At 40.3% G+C, this 19,212-nt stretch overlaps 1 protein-coding gene across 3 annotated transcripts in view; it reads right to left on the bottom strand.

The window, feature by feature from the left end:
• The window catches only part of LOC143848121 (elongation factor), an 81,913-nt gene extending 63,048 nt beyond the window's left edge, over positions 1-18,865 (bottom strand). The window contains exons 1-6 of one of the 3 annotated variants that reach the window (XR_013235321.1): positions 18,205-18,865; positions 16,868-16,991; positions 15,775-15,812; positions 6,516-8,603; positions 6,242-6,347; positions 6,062-6,095 (exon numbers count right to left, since the gene is read on the bottom strand). Coding sequence is in view for 2 of the 3 variants with exons in the window: in XM_077356950.1 (XP_077213065.1) it covers positions 5,793-5,820; positions 5,902-6,033 (160 nt within the window). In the remaining variant the exon portion in view is untranslated. Of the gene's footprint in view, positions 1-5,792; positions 5,821-5,901; positions 6,096-6,241; positions 6,348-6,515; positions 8,604-15,774; positions 15,813-16,867; positions 16,992-18,204 lie in introns of those variants that run through there. The other 2 variants (XM_077356950.1, XM_077356949.1) reach the window with 2 other exon arrangements.
• Positions 18,866-19,212: the final 347 nt, after the last annotated feature.

Consider the following 19,212-nt stretch of genomic DNA (forward strand, 5'->3'; position numbering starts at 1 on the left):
AAAATTATGGTAGCCAAACATGCCCTCAAGGGTCGTGTTGTTACATGTATTTTACAATCAAGGATAAGCTAAAACCCGGCTTTTATAAGCTAAAACTTAGGGCTGTTTGGATACATGGATTTTAGAATCCAGATTTTAGTTTGAAACAATCCACTATCCTTGATTTTAAGTAAGAAATTCAGGTTTTAGAACTCTCTCCCATCCTGGGATTTATAAAACCTGAAAACACGAGACGGTCTCCTACTCTCTTGCTCGACGGAAAAAAGGGCGAGAAATCAGAAAACGATGGACGATCTCCTTCTTCTCTCGTCTTCCATCCAGGATTTTGAGGAAATCCAATAGGTTAATCCGAGCTTATAAAATCCATGTATCCAAATGGACCCTAAGTAGCCACTTGGATGCAAGGATTTTATAATTCAAGATTTTAAAATCCTGGATTTCATATGCTAAAACTTGAATTTTATAGTTAAAACCTGAATTTTATAAGCTAAAACGTAGACTGTATATTTTCAGGATGGTAAAATCCACGCTTTAGCTTATAAAATTCAGATTTTATCTCATAAAATCAAAGTTTTAAATTTAGAAATCCAGGATTATAAAATCCTTGTATCCAAACACCCATCAAGGCTAATATGTCCTGCTACAAGTAGATCGAGTTTATTTCAAGTATATTCAGGCCCAACCCAAGCCTTTGGAGTAGAAATGCAGAAATGCACTTAGTATAAACTAAGGCTAATATGCGTTAGGTATACATGTGTGGTGATCAATCCATCTGGTGCATTGAATTCGCGCGCATCATGGTCATGGGATGATTAAAGCGTCAAATTGAGTTGGATACAAGCCATAACTAAGCTTATAATTAAGCCTAAAATCTAGGCCCAGCCCAACCAAGAGGACCTTGTAGCCCTTGAAATGTTACTTCCGGTCCTGTTTGGATTGCAAGAATTTTATGGAGAGGTTTAGTAAAGAGATTTGATGGGCTGCTGTGGGTCTGCTCCTGGGCCCGGTCAAATGGGACTATCAATTCGGGGTTTCAATGGGCTGGACCCAATCATGGGTCTGGCCCAAAAGACTGACTAGTTTAAAATCTTGAATCCCAATTACAAGAGTAATTTTGAATCCGATTAGACTGGATCCGGCCCCTTGACACCTCTAAAGCTGTGAACAGGTGGCCTCACTCTCTAAGTCTGCTAGGGCTCATTTAGGCCTGTTCGTTTTGGATTCTTTTATCCAATAATCGGGGCCGCCCTGTTCGTTTCAGATTGTAGCAACCGATTGTTTGCCTCCAAACTGATTATTGGAGTCAAAATTAATGTAATTTTGAGTCTGATAATTGGTTTCAGGGCTAACAATCGTTTGCACAATCTGAAATGAACAGGGCCTTACGATTATAAAAACTGATTGAGTGCCAAACCAATTATTGAACTCAAAATCACGTTTAAATTTTAGTCCAATAATCGGTTTCGAAATCACAGTGAGTTGACATAATCTTAAACGAACAAGGCCTAGTATAGGAGTCACAGTCGGTTGTCAGAATCGAACAGGGCCTAGAGTGTGGATTTTTGTAGGTCTTAATCTTATGCGTGTGATATCTGTTTAGCTTGGAGCCATCTGATATTGTTTGCCTACGTGGTACTTGAGACGAGTAATAGAAAGTATAGAGAACATTTCCTACACACTTGTGTAGGTAAGTTACCTACGCACTAGCTTAAAATACAGTGGCGGCCCACATTGTTTGGGTGATCCAAACAATTCATTTGAATTGTCCTCACATAGATAGGGTGTCCACAAAAAATCAGATACATAGGATTATCCTAACCATTCAAACTATGGAGGCAAAAAATGGACTAATTTGTGAAGGTTTATACACGTCCATTTTACCTCCACAAATCGTAGGGTTGGGATGCAGTGGGGGCCCAAACAATGTGGGCCCCCACTGTATTTTAAGGTAGTGCGTAGGTAACTTATCTACACAAGTGTGTAGGAAATGTTTTCTCTAGAAAGTAACATACATGCAAAAAATCTTTCACATCCAAAAAAGTTAGTGAGTGTCCATCACTTCCTACTTTCAAGCTCCTTTCCATGTTAAAAAGCTATGATAGGTCATTTTCTCGTATGAAACCACCACATCTTTTGGGGTATTGGGTTTGTACTCTTACGTTAGGGTTCAACCCCATAGCTTAAATGAATTGTACCTCTCGAACCTTTTTTTTTTTTTTTTTTGATCGGTAAGCTGGGATTAGGCGGACTCCGACCAGAGATTCATTAAAATAAATATAAAACAGAGATACACGGGGGCCTGAATCGGCGCCAAGCTAGAAAAGATATATCAAAAAGAAGTCAAAGAAAGCTAGAAGAAATAGGAATAATCAACTGAGAAGAAACTCACATGACTTCAAGCAGATTGAGCAAGACAGAGGGGGCAATGGAGCCATCTAAAACAACAAGAGAATAAGTCTCTTTCTGATAGTAGCTACAACATGATGAGGATGTGAGTCATTTCCGCCGTTTGTAGAGAGTTCCTTGAGCATCACTGGATATGGATTGGAGAAGATCCGTCGGGAATGAAGAGGGTAGAAGTCTTTCTCCTTTGATGGGGCACTCTACCTTTGAGAGGTAATCAGCAGCACCATTAGATTCTCTCCAGACATGAGTGATTTCCCAGGTATTGAAACTAATCAGCTTGGAGTGAATCGAATGAAGGAGTGGTCTCTGCATCCAGTGACATCTGGATGTGCCAAAGATGTTTAGAACTGAAGTGAGGGAGTCTGATTTAATCCAGAGATTTTCAATTCTTTCATCAGAGGCCAGATGGATTCCTTTATGAATTGCTTCCATTTCAAGCTGTTGGATGCTTTTTTCCGAGGTGTTAACAGAGAATGCAATGGAGGACATACCTTTTTCATTTCGGATGATGCCTCCAATAGATGCTCTGTTTTCTTCAAGAGATGCATCAGTATTCAGTTTGGATCTGCCTTTAGCTGGAGGGATCCATTTAGAGAATTTCTCAGGAATGTCTGAAGGGTCGACATTGAGATTGGAAGACTTTGCAAACAGGAGGCTTCTGGGGTTGGGGGAATCTGTCATTCCCAAGTGAATGATTCGAATTCTGATATTAGCTAGGATCTCCCTTAGGATGATTTGCTTATGGTTTTTCTTTCCTTCGAAGATTCTGTTGTTTCTTTCAAGCCAAATGTGATGAATAGCAGAGTTGAATGCTATTCTCATTGCGGTATCAATTCTGTTCCTACCTGGGAAATCTTTTCTGATCCATTCCTCCTCCTCTTCGATTGATTTGAGAGGTTTCTTTCGGGTGGAGAAGCGCCATAGTATCGATCTCCATATCCATGAGGAGAAAGAACATCTGAAGAATAAGTGATCATGAGTTTCTCTGTCATTCAAGCACAGAGGGCATTTTGTTTCTCTGGAAGATCCAAGAAAAAGTAATATGTCCCTAGTGCTGAGCTTGTATAGGAGAGCTTGCCAGGAGGTAAAACTCTGCTTTGGGATTGAGCCTTTGAACCAAACAGTGGAGGCCCAAGGAATTTTTGGATGAGAGATTCAAGTGATGTTCCAGGCAATCTTATTGGAGAACCTCCCATCTGGGTTTGGTTTCCAAATTAGGAAGTCTTCACAACCAGGAATCAGAATTGCTGCATTGAGAATGGAGTTGATGTTTGGGAGTGAAGCTAGACGTGAAGGAAGCCATTCTCCATTAGAGTAGATTTGATCAATTGAGGAGGTTTGAGAGATGGCAATGAGAGGTCTGCCATCTGGGTACTAAGATATGACGGGGCCATTTGGGTGCCAAGGGTCTTTCCAAAAATTTATTCCTTTCCCCTTACCTATTTGATAGCATATGTGAGGTTTTGCAAGATCTCTCGCACGAAAAATGCTTCTGGTACCCCATGAGGGATTCCAAGGGATTGAAGCTTGCCAGATGGATTTGTCTTTTAGGTATTTGGAGTGAAACCAAGGTTTCCAAAGGGATCTTGAGTTGTTTATGATGTTCCAGAGAAGCCTCAGTTGGCAGGCAATGTTGACTTCTTTGGTTTTTATGAGCCCAAGCCCTCCTTCCAATTTCGGAGTACAGATATTGTGCCATGCTATCGGGTGGTATCTTTTTTACTGTACTCCCAGCCCATATGAAATTTCTTGTTATCTTATCAATTCTATCAAGGACTCCGATAGGCAAATTGAAAGAAGAGGACCAGTAGAGTTGGAAAGAAGTGAGAACTGTTCTAGTGAGCTCAACCCTCCCAGCTCTAGTGAGAAGTTTGCTCGACCAGCTTGCCAATCGTTTTTCAACCTTTCCAATCAAGGGATTACAATCAACTGAGGTTAAGCGGTTGGAGGTGAGTGGAAGGCCCAAGTATTTTATTGGCAGATGGCCCTCGGGAAAGCTAAGAATTGGAGCAATGAGACTTTTGAGATGCATGGAGCTTTCAGAATAGAAGATCTCACTTTTCTGAACATTCATATGTAGGCCAGAGGATTGATTAAACTGTTTGATGCAATCTGTGATATTTCTAGCAACTTGAAGATTGGGAATTGCAAATATAAGAATGTCATCAGCAAAGAGTAGGTGGGAGAGTTGGAATTTTCTGCAAGAGAAAGGGGAAACTATGAGCCCAGAGGAGGTGGCATCATTGAGGATGGTGGAGAACAGCTCCATGCAGATGCAGAAAAGCAGAGGGGATAAGGGATCCCCCTGTCTTAGCCCATTGTACCTCTCGATCCTCTCTTGCTAAGCTTAAGGTTTTCCCACGCTAAGGAGTTGGAACCCGCCTCACCTATACAATTTTTTTCGGTAGTGATACTCCCCCCACCCCCATAGTCTACAACCGGTACAACACTACCAACCACATCATAATGACATTTTTGTAGGTCTTAATGACCGAAACGGTCATTCCAGACATTTTGTCTTGATTTCGTTCGAAACTTTCGGTCCGAAAAAAAAAAGATATTTGTAAGCATTAGTGCAAACACTGTACTGGAATTCCTGAATTCCAATGGAATGGAATTCCAGAACCGGAATTCCGGCCGGCCGGAACGGAACGGAATTTATAACTAGGGTTACACCATACCTCCCCCCTAGATGTAAATATTGCTCCGGTGAACATTTGTTTTGGTCACTAGAAAGAAATGTTTCGGTCATTGCGGACATTTTGTCTTGATTTCGTTCGAAACTTTTCGGTCTGAAAAAAAAAAAGATATTTGTAAGCATTAGTGCAAACATTGTACCGGAATTCCAGCCAGAACGAAATTTATGGTCGTCCCGTTCAGGATTCCGGACCAGAACCGGAATTCCGGCCGGAACGGAACGGAATTTATAATTAGGGTTACACCATACCTCTACAAGAAACAACCCCCCCCCCCCCCCCCCCCCCCCGGTGTCTCTGTCGGGTTCCATAGATATTACACAAAGACAGAAGCACAGGTATTAGAAATATGAAAAAGATATTTCCTTTTTCAATGAAATAGGCAAAATCAACAGTCTAACACATTTTTAATAAATTCAACAAAAAACCAATCAATAAAATACCAGACCATGTGCATATTACAAAGCCACGATAATATAATATGAATAGGTGGGAGACTGGGAGTCGAAAATGGAATGAAGTTATGAAATTGTATCACTCAAGTTCAGTCAAAATATCTATACACTCAAGTTAAATGCTTCTATCAGAGCATAGGCACTACGAAGTTTTGGTAGCCAGTCTACTGCAAATTTTGAAAAATCTCATAAATTCAACTCATCGGAATGAGAGAGAGATTTGTGCACCACTTACTTTTATGCAATTCCTCTGGTGTTAGCCTCTGAAAGTTCATCATCAAAAACATGTTAGAAACTTTCAAACAAATCAAAGTCTTAGTTAAGAAGTTATTAATTTTGTATACCTTGGATTTAGGATTTGAGACAATGCATTTAGCTATGAAGTTGGCAACTCCATCTACCACTTGCTCCTCATTAATTATCACATAGCTTTCATTATCAATTCCACTCAACTCCTCTGTATTACCTGGAACCATTTCATCCGTGACCCACACCCACCAATTAGGTTCTTCAAGATCAACGTTGTTCAGAGTTTCCACTGGATGGATAGACAACCAGAACCAGACATGCAAAGAAATGTTAACATTAAGGAATAAAAGAAAAAAAGAGATGCAAAGAAACTTTATAATAAACTAAGATTAACGTTAAAAAAGACAGAAATTTCTTTGAAAGAGATTGGAAAACCTGAGGGTCCATTCAAAGGGGAATTGTTGTTTGGTGCCTGATGGAGTGATTCAAGTTGGGTCAAGAAGCTTAAAGAGTCCACAGTAGCTACAAGACGCAAATACAGCTGAAAAAATAGCGAGATTATTGCATGTAATTTAGCCCTGAATTTCTAATTCAATCGAAAAAAAAGAGTAAATACACTAATGCTGGGTGCCCCTAATCAACTTGATGCAATTTCAATATATTAAAATGTTATAAACTAACATAAAGACGAAGGAGATATATTTCTTACTCTTCAGAAGATAGCAAAATCCCTTGAAGTACTGACTTGAGTGCCCTCACAGCAGTCGCACCAACAGGCGTTATAAACCCAAATAGATGGTAACTCGGTTCACCCTACGGATAAGTCGTAAAAACAAGAATAATTAATAGCAGTCTAACAAAAAATGAAAAAATGACAGAGCTTCAAAATCATTAAATCTTCCCACCACTAGCCTGCTGAAATTCATCTGCATAGCAAGTTCTAATCAAATACTTATTTTCTATTGATGAAGATCAAATTCCAAAAGTAAAACAAAAAAGAGCAAATTGCAAGAGTAAAACAAAAAAGGCTTACCTATATTCCTGGATGTCATTTGTGTATCAATGACTAAAGAGGGGGTGATGTTGGGGCGAGAGGCCAAAATAATGAGACGTCATCATAGCCGTATGAAGAACCCTAAGAAATTGGTCATCGTAAGATCAGTTTTTGGGCCCCATCTGGACATGGATGTGATCGGCCTGTTCATCGGAGGGCCCATTTCAGGTTCCACCAAGAGAAGATGAAAACGCTGAATTTTGTCACTAAAAAATTGCCCATGAGATGCGTCCATTTGGAATGGGACCAAAGCCATATGGGTCAAATGGCCAACAAGATCAACGGCCACGATTGAACTCAAGCATCATTTCCTTAAAACAAGATCAATGGCCGCGAGTGTGTTTCACATCAACGGTCAAGATCACAAATTTTGTACCTGGATCGACTGGGTTGCTTTGTTATGGCTCACAACAACCAAGTGTCAATTTTCTGGGTTCCACATTGGGGCATGTATGTGCAATTGAGACCGTCAATCCTGTAGAGACTCACCAGGTTTACAGAAATCAATGGTTTAACTTTTATTTGAAGAACCTTAAATGATGCCAAATGGATGAAGACCCTAGGATCGTCCGATCAAGGCGTTCTCAACGGCATGGCACTAAACTATGCTAGAAATTTACTAGATCAACAAATCCGATCACGTACACGTTGCTCAAGTGGGCCCAAGAAGAATCACAGCCCCCTTTCAATTAGAATTTTTCCTATGGAAGACTATTTTTTTCGCCCCACTGTAAGATAATGCGCCCCTTTTAATAAAAATATTTCAGCGCTCTTTTTTTTTATCGCATTATCCTACACCGGGGGGCGAAAAAATAATCGTACTTTTCCCGCATTATGCGGCGTCCCTGTTAAATAGTCCCACCCAAACCGTATCCTCTTTTTGGGTTAGCTTGTCGTCAAGAGGAGGCAACGAACGGCCCTCTGCAACGAGAGAGAGAGAGAGAGAGAGAGAGAGAGAGAGAGAGGAGCTAGGGTTTTTAGAAAAAATCAAGATCAAGAGAGAGAAGCCAGGGTTCTCAGAAGCTAGGGTTTTCAGAAAAAAATAAAGAATTCAAAGAGAGAGAAGCTAGGGTTTTGAGAAAAAAATCTAGAAATCACAGAGAGAGAGAGAGAGAGAGAGATGGTGGGTCATGGAGTTCATGGAATCGGACACCCATTGGAGGTGGTGGAAACAGTATTGGAGGTTGCAGACGTGGCGTGGAAAGCAATAGAGCATCATCGGGAGCATCGATCCGTTGATTCCGTAGGGGATGAAATCTCCTCTCTACAATCGGAGAATCTCCGTCTCATGACCCAATTGGAGGAGAATCTCAAACTCCTAATCAAGGAAACCCAAGAAGCCCATGAAAAAAAACAGAGGAAACCCAAATTCATTATAAACTTGATTACATCAGTATTAAACTTGATTACATAAGTATAAGAAGATATATTATGTACATTTTCTACCATTCAAAGTGTAAATAATCGCACCTATACCTTCGGCCTCGGCTTCCAGGTACAGCCAAGGGAAATGAACCCCGCATGACGCGGAAGCTCCACGTCGCAACGCCCAGCGCATTTGGCTTTCTTGTAGAAGTAATGCAGCATGAGTCCAATGAGGACTAGAACAGAGACTATGGCGAAAGCCATCATAATGACAACCCATAGGGCAACCGTTTGTCCCTGAGACAGCTGAGGAGGAGATGGAGGAGGAGGAGGAGGGGGAAGAGGAGGAGGAGGAGGGGGAGGGGGAGGAGAACATGGCTGTAAAAAAAAACAAAGAGAGTTAAAAACAAATAGAAAGGAAAGAAAAAAAAAAGAGAGAGAGAAAAAAAAACAGAGAACTTCTGCTGTGAGAAAAATGTTTGAGTTGGTTTTGTAACTTTGTTACTGCCGTGGTCTCTTTTTATAACCCATATGCATGCGGTTTCAAGCATTTTTTTTTATTCTTAGGGTGTTTAAAATGAAACCTGTGATTTTGATAAACATGGCTCCTTGTTTTATCGTCTAGCATTTTATTTTTTAAAAATGCTAGAAGAGAAATACAAGAAGATCAAAGAAGATGGTAAACAGGAATCCTAGAAATACAAATGCACCATTTGTGGGTTGTCTCCCTTTGCTCAACCATTTCCGTCAATCTTATTTTGAAGCCTCGCTTGCAAGGTCAGATTCAGCATCCCCCTCAATCATTACTTATTTACTTGGTGTGTTATTGGATGGGTGAATAATCCATTGATATCCCTAAGGCCCTGTTTGTTTTAGATTATGACAACTGATTGTGGAGTCCCCAACTGATTATTGGACCGAAAAATTGCACTAAATTTTATTTCATTAATTAGTTGTGGACTCCACAATCGGTTGTCATAATCTAAAACAAATAGGCCGTAAGAAATTGGTATGTACGGGTTGGGTTGACCCGTGGGTCAAACGGGTTGGGTTGACCCGTGGGTCAAACGGGTTGGGTCAAAAATGACCCGCATCCCTATATGAGTCAGCACTTAGGTGACCCGCACCCGCTACGGGTGGGTTGGGTCGACCCGCAGGTAATCGGCAATTTTGGTCGGTGATAACTTCTCCCCCATCTATAATTTTGAAAATGGATTCTACAGCCCACACCATAGGATGATCCAAACCGTCCATTTGATGGGCCACAATGTAAATAGGTTGTGCCCCAAAATTCATTTCCATAGGATGATCCCAACCGTCCGATTTATAGAAGTTTCCATAATGTGAGTCCCTCTTTAGATCGGAGGGTTAGAATCATTCTTTGGTAATGATTTTGTGTGCACGACCTATTTACATTGTGGCCCATCAAATGGACGGTTTGGATCATCCTATGATGAAAGGTGCCGTGCAGTGCTTTTTGAAAAATACTAGACAATAGGGGCATAAAAGAAACAAACTTAGAGAAGAATATGATGCCCTGATTAGAACTTAGAAGTTGAACGAGTCAAACTTGATCGAATTAAATGCAGGTCTTGTTCTTGAAACTTACTTCACAAGTCATAACATTGTGTAAAAGATGTTGTAAATGTTGCAGGGATAAAAAAACCACGTCAGCTGTCACTTTCCCTTCCGTTTTACAAGTGTTTTCCTTCAGAACCCTATTAAATGAGAGTGAATTGTCTGTTCTGCCCTTTTTCAATTTGGTCCCTGAAGGGAATTGTACAGCCATTAACAGAAGTTGGATGGGTAAAATGAGTCATTTTCCAAAGAGGTAAAAGTTTGGACGTTAGCGTATGAAGGATCCGAAGACGAGCATGTCATGAATCTTGGTTCAGGTTCGGTTCAGTTCCAAAGATATATGGCTCGGTTCTGGCTCCAAATTGTGGGAACCGGTTGCATATGGTTCGGTTATGGGTATATTCCGGAATCGAACCGAACCATGTCCACCCCTTATCTAGAAGGTACTTAGGGTATCTATTGGCTGGCAGTCCCCTCTTTAACTACGATTACAAAACCATCAAAATAATCGGCCAAAATTATATGTAGCTTATCAAATTATGTAACTTAATACCTAGGTACGTACCGGATAAGGAGAAGTTATGTAATGGGTGGCCATACCATACAAACCCATATTTTTCATAGTGAATGGTATGGCCCACTCCATAGGATGATTCAAACCATCCATTTGTCGGGCCACAGCATAAACAGGTAGTGCCCAAAAATCATTTCCATAGGATGATCCTAACCGTCCGAACTATTGAAGTTCCCTCTATAGATTTGAAGGTTGGGATAATCGGATAGAGTCATAGGGGTGCAACTCGGGTCGGGTTGAGGCAAACCCCGAGATAGCATTCCCTCAACCCTAACCCGAGCCTCGGGTTGAGGATGCTCAACCCTAACCCAACCCGCCTCGCCTCCAAATCGGGTTGGGTTTGGTTCGGGTTGAGTCAGGTTGGGATCGGGTTCATCAAGCCAAACAGAAAAATGAAAGAAGAAAAACATAATCCTCAGGAAATCATGCTAAAATTAGAAGACGGAGGTCGAGTCGGGTTGCGAAGGCCTCAACCCTAACCCAACCCGAATTTAAATCGGGTTGGCTTTTCCCAACCCTAACCCAACCCGAGCCAAAATCGGTTTGAACCCGTCGGGTTCGGGTTGTGCCCGACCCAAGTTGCACGCCTAGTTCATAGAGATACTTTATAGGGCACAATCTATTGGCACAACAAATGAACGGTTTGGATCAACTTATGAAGCATATTTTTTTACGATAGCTGCGGCAAGTGTTTTAATAAACATACCCTCCACTTGTTTGTCGTCGGATACCTTTCAACTGCTAGAGGAGAGACAAGGAGCGCATTTTATCAAAAACAACCAAATCTTTAAAAAAAATGATTGCCCACCAAATACCGCGTAAAAAAAAAATCAATCCAAACCGTCCATCGAACCATGGGCTACAAATATAAACTGAAAAAATCACACAGTAAGAAACCATCCGATTCTTTTTTTCTCATAGGTTTTTCATTGTCTCTGTTTTTTCATCATCTGTTTTTTTTTCTTTCCCTCCTCTGTTTATTTTTTCCAGGTACTCTAATCTATGGCCTTCTTCAACCCCATGGTTGCTGCTGCTGCTCCTCCTCCTCATCCTCATCACGGTGAAGTAGTAACCTTTCCGGTATGGCTGGTGGTTGTCATAGGGGGGCCCACATTGTTTGGGTGATCCAAACCATTCATTTGAATGGTCCTCACAGAGATAGGGTGTCCACAAAAAATCAGATCCATAGGATGAGGAGGGGGAGCAGGAGGAGGAGGAGCAGCAGCAACCGTGGGGTTGAAGAAGGCCATAGATTAGAGTACCTGGAAAAAAAAACAGAAAGTTAAAACAGAGGGAGAGAAAAAAACACAGACGATGAAAAAACAGAGACAATGAAAAACCTATGAGAAAAAAAGAATCGGATGGTTTCTTACTGTGATTTTTTCAGTTTATATTTATTACCCATGGTTCGATGGACGGTTTGGATTGATTTTTTTTTACGCGGTATTTGGTGAGCAGTCATTTTTTTAAAGATTTGGTTGTCTTTGATAACATGTGCTCCTCGTCTGTCGTCTAGCAGTTGAAGGGTATCCGACGACAAACAAGTGCAAGTGGAGGGTATGTTTATTAAAACACTTGCCGCAGCTATCGTAAAAAAGTATGCTTCATAAGTTGATCCAAACCGTTCATTTGTTGTGCCACAACGTAAATAGATTGTGCCCTAAAAAGTATCTCTATGAACTAGGGGTGCAACTTGGGTCGGGCTCAACTCGAACCCGACGGGTTCAAACCGATTTTGGCTCGGGTTGGGTTAGGGTTGGGAAAAGCCAACCCGATTTAAATTCGGGTTGGGTTAGGGTTGAGGCCTTCGCAACCCGACCCGACCTCCGTCTTCTAATTTTAGCATGATTTCCTGAGGATTATGTTTTTCTTCTTTCATAATTCTGTTTGGCATTGATGAACCCGATCCCAACCCGACTCAACCCGAACCAAACCCAACCCGATTTGGAGGCGAGGCAGGTTGGGTTAGGGTTGAGCATCCTCAACCCGAGGCTCGGGTTAGGGTTGAGGGAATGCTATCTCGGGGTTGGCCTCAACCCAACCCGAGTTGCACCCCTATGACTCTATCCGATTATCCCAACCCTCAAATCTATAGAGGAAACTTCAATAGTTCGGACGGTTAGGATCATCCTATGGAAATGATTTTTGGGCATTACCTGTTTATGCTGTGGCCCGATAAATGGATGGCTTGGATCATCCTATAGAGTGGGCCGTACCATTCACTATGAAAAATATGGGTTTGTATGGTATTGCCACCCATCACATAACTTCTACTTATCCGGTACGTACCTAGGTATTAAGTTACATAATTTGATAAGCTACATATAATTTTGGCCGATTATTTTGATGGTTTTTTTTCATCTACACAACAACAGCCATCTCTCCAAAGAATTATATTTTTAAGGATAGAAAGTAGAATAAAATAAAACGTCAAAAACTAAAATAGCCAAAAAAAATGTTAATGTTTGCCGGGTTACAGGTTGGGACGGGTTGCTTGATGCCCAACCCAACCCAACCCAACCCAACCCGAATTTTGGTCGGGTTGCCAAATCCCAACCCGGACCCGAACCCAACCCGCCCAAAAATCGGGTTCAACCCGACCCAAGTTGCATCCCTAATTCGGATCAAATCACCCAAAATCAATCCTCAAAATCCAAAATGAACAGGGCTAACATGATTATGTGAACAATGTGGTTGCAAAGAAATGAATGATTCAAATCAAATCTCTACTTTAATTCAGAAAGAAAATCCAAAATGAACAGGTCCAACGTGATTATATGAACAATGTGGCTGCAAAGAAATGAATGATTCGGATCAAATCTCTAGTTTAATTCAGAAAGAACATAGGCTCGGCTAGAGAGTCCGGGTTTATAGTAAACAGAGGACAAGATAATTTAGAGATTTGCTTATCCAAGCAGTAAAACAAATCCCAGGAACAGCTTATTCAAGGATTTCTATCCAAGTGATGAACATTCCTTTTAGGTTTTAGCCCTCTGAAGATGACCTAAACTCAAAATTCCCATCTGGAAGATGATAACTTAGGCCCTGTTCGTTTAAGATTGTTGCCGTTCGGGTTGCCCAAGCCCTCAACCCGAACCCGACCCGACGGGTTGAGAAAACCAAACCCGAACCCGACTTGAAATTATTCACAAGATTCTAATCCGGTTTTGTTGAGTAACAAATAAAAAGTGAGGAACAAATAAAAAAAACAAGAAAAAAAAGAAGTAAATACCCTCTACGTACGAAATTTTAATTTGGACTCGTCACATAGATAAAAAATCCCCAAATCCGTTCTATTCTCAAGTACGCAGCTCCCTCTGAGTCATCAAATGCACGTTATGAAATGGTAATCCAAAAGGGGAAGAAGAAGGCCATTGATTAGCGGTAAAAAAACAGAGTTAAAACAGAGGGAAAGGAAAGAAGAAAAACAGAGAGAACCTGCTATGAGAAAAGAAGGGTTGGCTTCGTACTGCTGTGATTTTTTCAATTTATTACCCATCAGTCCATCACATGTACGCGGTTTTTGCTTTTTGTGAGAAAACACCCACATGGGCATTCATTTTTATTTTATTCTTTAAAATGATATCTCTGTTTTTTATAAACATGCGCTCTTGTTTGTCGCCTAGCATTTAAAAGGGTTTAAGCACTTCTTAAGAACCCTAATATCCTTTTAAATGCTAGACGAAAAACAAGTGAAACGCAGATATCAATGTTAGTTTTTTCAAAAAAAGTATGGTACTGCCCATTTCATAGGTTGACCCAAACCGTTCATTTGTTGGGCCACAATGTAAATAGGATGTGCCCCAAAAATCATTTCCATAAGATGATCCAAACCATCCGAACTATGGAAGTTGCGATGGGTGGCCATACAAACCCATATTTTTTTTAGTGTATGGTACGGCCTACTCCATAGGATGATCCAAACCATCCATTTGTTGGGCCACAATGTAAACATGTTGTGCCCCAAAAAGTATCTCACCATCCGAACTATGGAAGTTTCCTATATAGCTTTGAGGGTTGGGATAATCGGATAGAGATACTTTTTGGGGCACAACCTGTTTACATTGTGGCCCAACAAATGAACGGTTTGGATCATCGTATGGAGTGGGCCGTACCATATACTATAAAAAAAATATGGGTTTGTATGGCACACCCATCACATAACTTCTTATACGGTTGGTAGGTAGATATTAAGTTACATAATTTGATAAGCTACATATAATTTTGGCCTATTATTCTAACTATTTTGTAATCGTAGTTAAAGAGGGACTGCCAGCCAATAGAATGATAGATACCTGAGTACCACCTATATCATTTGATTCGTCAATTCCTCCAAAAAAGAAATAAGCAAAGTTTCATTGTTGAGTGACAAATGGAAAATTCATGGAAAATTGCAATCCCCACCACGTAATAGTGCACCTATACGTCTTCATTGACGTTGTTTTTCAACCGGAAGATCTAGAGGTAACTATCGAGACTTTGGACTATCGGGGCACATACTTCGCGAAAGGTTTCATGCATGTTTGTTGGTTCGGGGTTATACCCAGAACCAAACCATATGCAATCGGTTCCCACAATTTGGAACCAGAACCGAACCATATATCTTTGGAACCAAACCAGAACTGATTATAGTTTCTGGTGATGAGTTGCTGCTAGAAATACTATATCTTGGGTGGTGGTGCACAACCCAAGGAAATCCCCAGTGTAGCAAGGAAGTTCCCCAGTGTAGGGGGAAGGGATCCGTCACCCTAGCAACCGGCGAGGCATTGCTGATTATAGGAAAATTGGCAACTCCGAGGTGGCCGAAATCCTTAAAAAACATGAAACCAAATCCTGGAAAGACGATGTTAAAAATCATGAAACCAAATCCTGGAAAGACTAATGAGTTGCTGTTAAAAATTCGGAAAAGGAAATTTCTACTCAAAACTGGAACGGCCTTTTCCGAATTTCTAGCAGCAACTCATCACCGGAAACTAGTGTTTCCGGGATTTGGTTTCCTGATTTTAAGGGATTTCAGCCTCTTCTCCACTTGGGAGATGCTGATTTATCAAAAAAGCAAATTCCTGGCAGCCCAACGTGCCCTAAACATTGTTTTTCCAAGGTTTTTCTTCTCCAAATACTATTAAATGACGCCTAAAACCCTCTTTAAACAAATCACATGGACCAATGGGGGCACCCTTGAGTGTAGAATTCATCGAATTCTATTATTTATAAGTGAGTGCATAGTCCAAAAGTTGGATGTGTAATTTAGATTCTTCAAAAATAAGACGTGATTGCCTTAACCATATACTATAACATTCAACCTCAAGTTTTAATCGGCGTGTATAAAGAAAAGACAATTTAGAATTTTAAAATTATAACCAAAGAGAAAAGGAATGAAGAAAAGTAGAGACGCACCTTTTTCCTATATCACCTGTTCCATAGAGTGCGTTAGCCTGTAATGAATAAATATGCAGTAATAAGAAACAAGGGAGAAGGGTAATTTAAACTTTTTTTCGCTACTTACAATTTCTCTTAGAAGGAAGAAAGAATCAACAAGTTATATAAGTCTACAAGAGATCAACCAATGTAATGTAAACAGAGATAAACCGTACTTCACTATATTACTCTCTAATGTTGATCCAGTAGGATTATCTGTGTGGTTTAATGTGGGCCCTACTAAGGGTACAACACTTGGCAAAGCAAACCATAGCCCACATGTGGTTTGACAACATATGCATGTGCATGTGGTTGTGAGTTTGCATGTAGGGGACGTTTGGATTTGGGTTGTACAAATGTGTTGTGATGATTAGCCTCAATGCCATGTGGCAGGCTATGATCAGCATGGGTTGCAACAAATTGATTTCATATTCTAATTCAACATCCTACTTTATAGGATTAATTATGGATGGCTATATCAAATCCTATTCTATAGGAAGTTGGACGTGAGCCATAGCCAAAAAGATTGGGAGAACCTATTTTATAGGTCTCTGTTCCTTTAAAAACCAGGGGAGATAATGTAAAACAGATTATTCATTCAATGCTTTGTATTGATTTTTTTTTTCTTTTTAGAAAAGAAAAGAAGGAAAGAGGGAGAAGGGACGTTTGCCCACTCTAGAAGGCTGAAGTCACCAAAATTCAATAAAAGACTAAACAGAGAACAAAGATGTGTGTAAGTTAAACAGCCAACTGAAGGGGTCGGTTTCGGTGGAGGAATCCATTTCAAAAAAAAAGTTAAACATCCAACAAGACAAAAAAAAAAAAGGGTGCACCCAAGTAAGGCTTAAAGTGAGGAACCAAGCTCGAGTTCTTAACTAGAATGGGGATCAGATTTAGGTGAATGTTGCTCAAAGTGCTCAAAGTGCAGGAAAGGCACAAGCTAGAAACCATCAACGCAAGCAGTAAACGACCTTCATTACGATGCCAATGATAAACAAGTGTTAAGGACATTTATAGAAAGCCAAAAATTAACAGTCGCAATGCTTTTCATAGAGCTTCTTCAGAGACATACCACTGTGGAAAAAATGACTTGATCCTTCTCATGGTCCATGTCTAGCCAACCCAAAGTATGAAAGTTTTGCATTCCAGTGCTCATCCAAAAGAATGTTTGAAGCTTTAAAGTCTCGAAAGATAATCTTGCAAATAAAACATAGACATCAGCTGACGTGGAGAAGTCATTACAAGGATAAAATTCATTAGCATTTAAATAAGAAAGACAATTAAGGTTATCACATCATTCAGAAAAATGGAAGCATGATATATTTTCTTAAAAGATCAGCCCTGATATGTTTGAATCACAGAGTTAAATATGGAATTTCAGGCCACGCAACTGCATGAATAAATCAGGTTAAAGCTAAATGATGGCAATATCTAAGATTAGTAGCCAAATCCTTATCTTAACCACAAAAATGTGATCATGAAATATTGACAGTTGGCTATTGAGGGTAATTAGTAGATAAGTAGAATTTTGTAGCGATAATTGTGTCTTCTTTGGGAGGTAGTACAGATCGGTTTCATAGGTTATACACCGACCCACAAGATTACACCACATAAAAGCACAATAAAACCCTTCTATTTGGTAAAGCTCACAAGTACCATCATCACCCAAGCAGCCAGTGGATTCTCAAACTTAACTAGAATGCAGTTTTACTGTCCTCCACTCCTAGTCATGTAAAGAGAAAAGCTGGTTTCAATTACAAAAGGGTAGCCCCAAACATCTCTTGCCCCTGAAAATTACATCAATATTAACAACAATCAAATTAACAACACTATTCGCCTAGTTAGAGTCACAATTACCAAGGGTGAATTCTAATGGCTAGTTTCCCATCCTAGCCCCATGGTTTCAATTAAGGTAAATGGCATAACCGAACCAAGTAGAGGCGTGGATCTTTTGAAAGAAAATAAAAACAGCTATTAATAAAGAGATTCACATACCATTCAAAGTTGCTAGTAATTAAATCACAAAGTTTTTTTTAGAAAAAAGTACTTTTTGAGATACACATCAGTTTAGGATCTACAGGGTCCTGTAAACAAAAAATGAGAACTATTCCTCTGAGATGCCATGTATGAAAATCTAAGAACCCAAAATAAAAACCATAAAACACACAAAATAACAATTTAACAAAATCAAACCCATCTATCTTACTCCAAATAGAGATAAATGCAAATAATCTCAGAAAACCAAACAGAAATAAGACGAAGAAGAAAATTGTTGATCATAAAGAGTGAATTCCACAAAACCATGAGATCAAATCACCAAAACCTAATTCCTAGATAACAACATCGAACAAATTGAAATGAATCCTTCATAAACGCAGTAACAACAGTAATGAAAAGAAGAAAACCCACTTTGAAGGCATATGTGGTAGGAAAATCGACCCAATCGAAACTTGTCAAGAGTTCGATCCCAACACCCACTACAAGTCGGGTACTAAGGTGCATAAAATCAGAGAAAAAACCCCACAAATAGCCACCAGTTCCCAAAAAAAAACACCCATCATAAACTCTCCTAAACCGGCTAACCAAACCGCATTCAAAACCTCTGCTGAAAAAACAGCCTCACCAGGCCCTACTATCCCTCAGTCAGCAGTCCCAGAGCTAACAGGAGAAGACAAATTTGGCATGCGGTCAAAGTTGTGTCAGAACCAGCTTTTCAGGCCTAGACACTAGCCCTGTCAACTGCCTCCAACCCTCTGACTTGGAGTCAGCAACCTAATGTAAAGGCCCACCATCTTCAAAATTCAAATCAGGCTCCGTCGTCCGCATTTTCCCCATCTTACCCCTCGACTCGAATATCTCTCCAATCCTTAACCCCCACCTAATGCGATAAGGTCCTATATGGTGGAAACTATAACTTTGGTGGCCGCCCGCTTGTACTTTGTGAATGGACCCTAGATATTGAATTAGAAAAAACTCTCTCTATCCACTATTCCCGTCTGGGTCCGCTTGCCTCGTCTCAATCTAAGGTTCTGGTCAGCTCACTCCTTAAGCAAGATTGCCACTAAAATTGGAATCTCCCCTATTATACATGGACGTTCAAACAACTGGAGCAGCCAGACTCAGCTACGTAAGAGTTTATATTGAAGTGGAGGCTGGAGTTGAGCTCCCTAACCAAAATAGAAATCTCAACTTCACTTGGCACAACCTATCAACCAGTGTTGCTTGAATGTGTCAAAGATATCTGTGATTCTTGGGCCTATTTTGCAAATTGCAATCAAAACCATTCTTCTTTTAAAACATCATGAGCAGCTCACATGGTCTCTATCCCACACCGCCGACGTAAGATAAAGAACTACAAAAATCAGCCGTTAGTTTTCTACAAAAATCAGCCCCTGCCCACAATTCATACAGGGGGAG

Source organism: Tasmannia lanceolata, unplaced genomic scaffold (genome assembly GCF_043159265.1).
Source record: "Tasmannia lanceolata isolate RefF3 unplaced genomic scaffold, GAP_Taslan_0.1 ptg000016l, whole genome shotgun sequence".
NCBI lineage: Eukaryota > Viridiplantae > Streptophyta > Magnoliopsida > Canellales > Winteraceae > Tasmannia > Tasmannia lanceolata.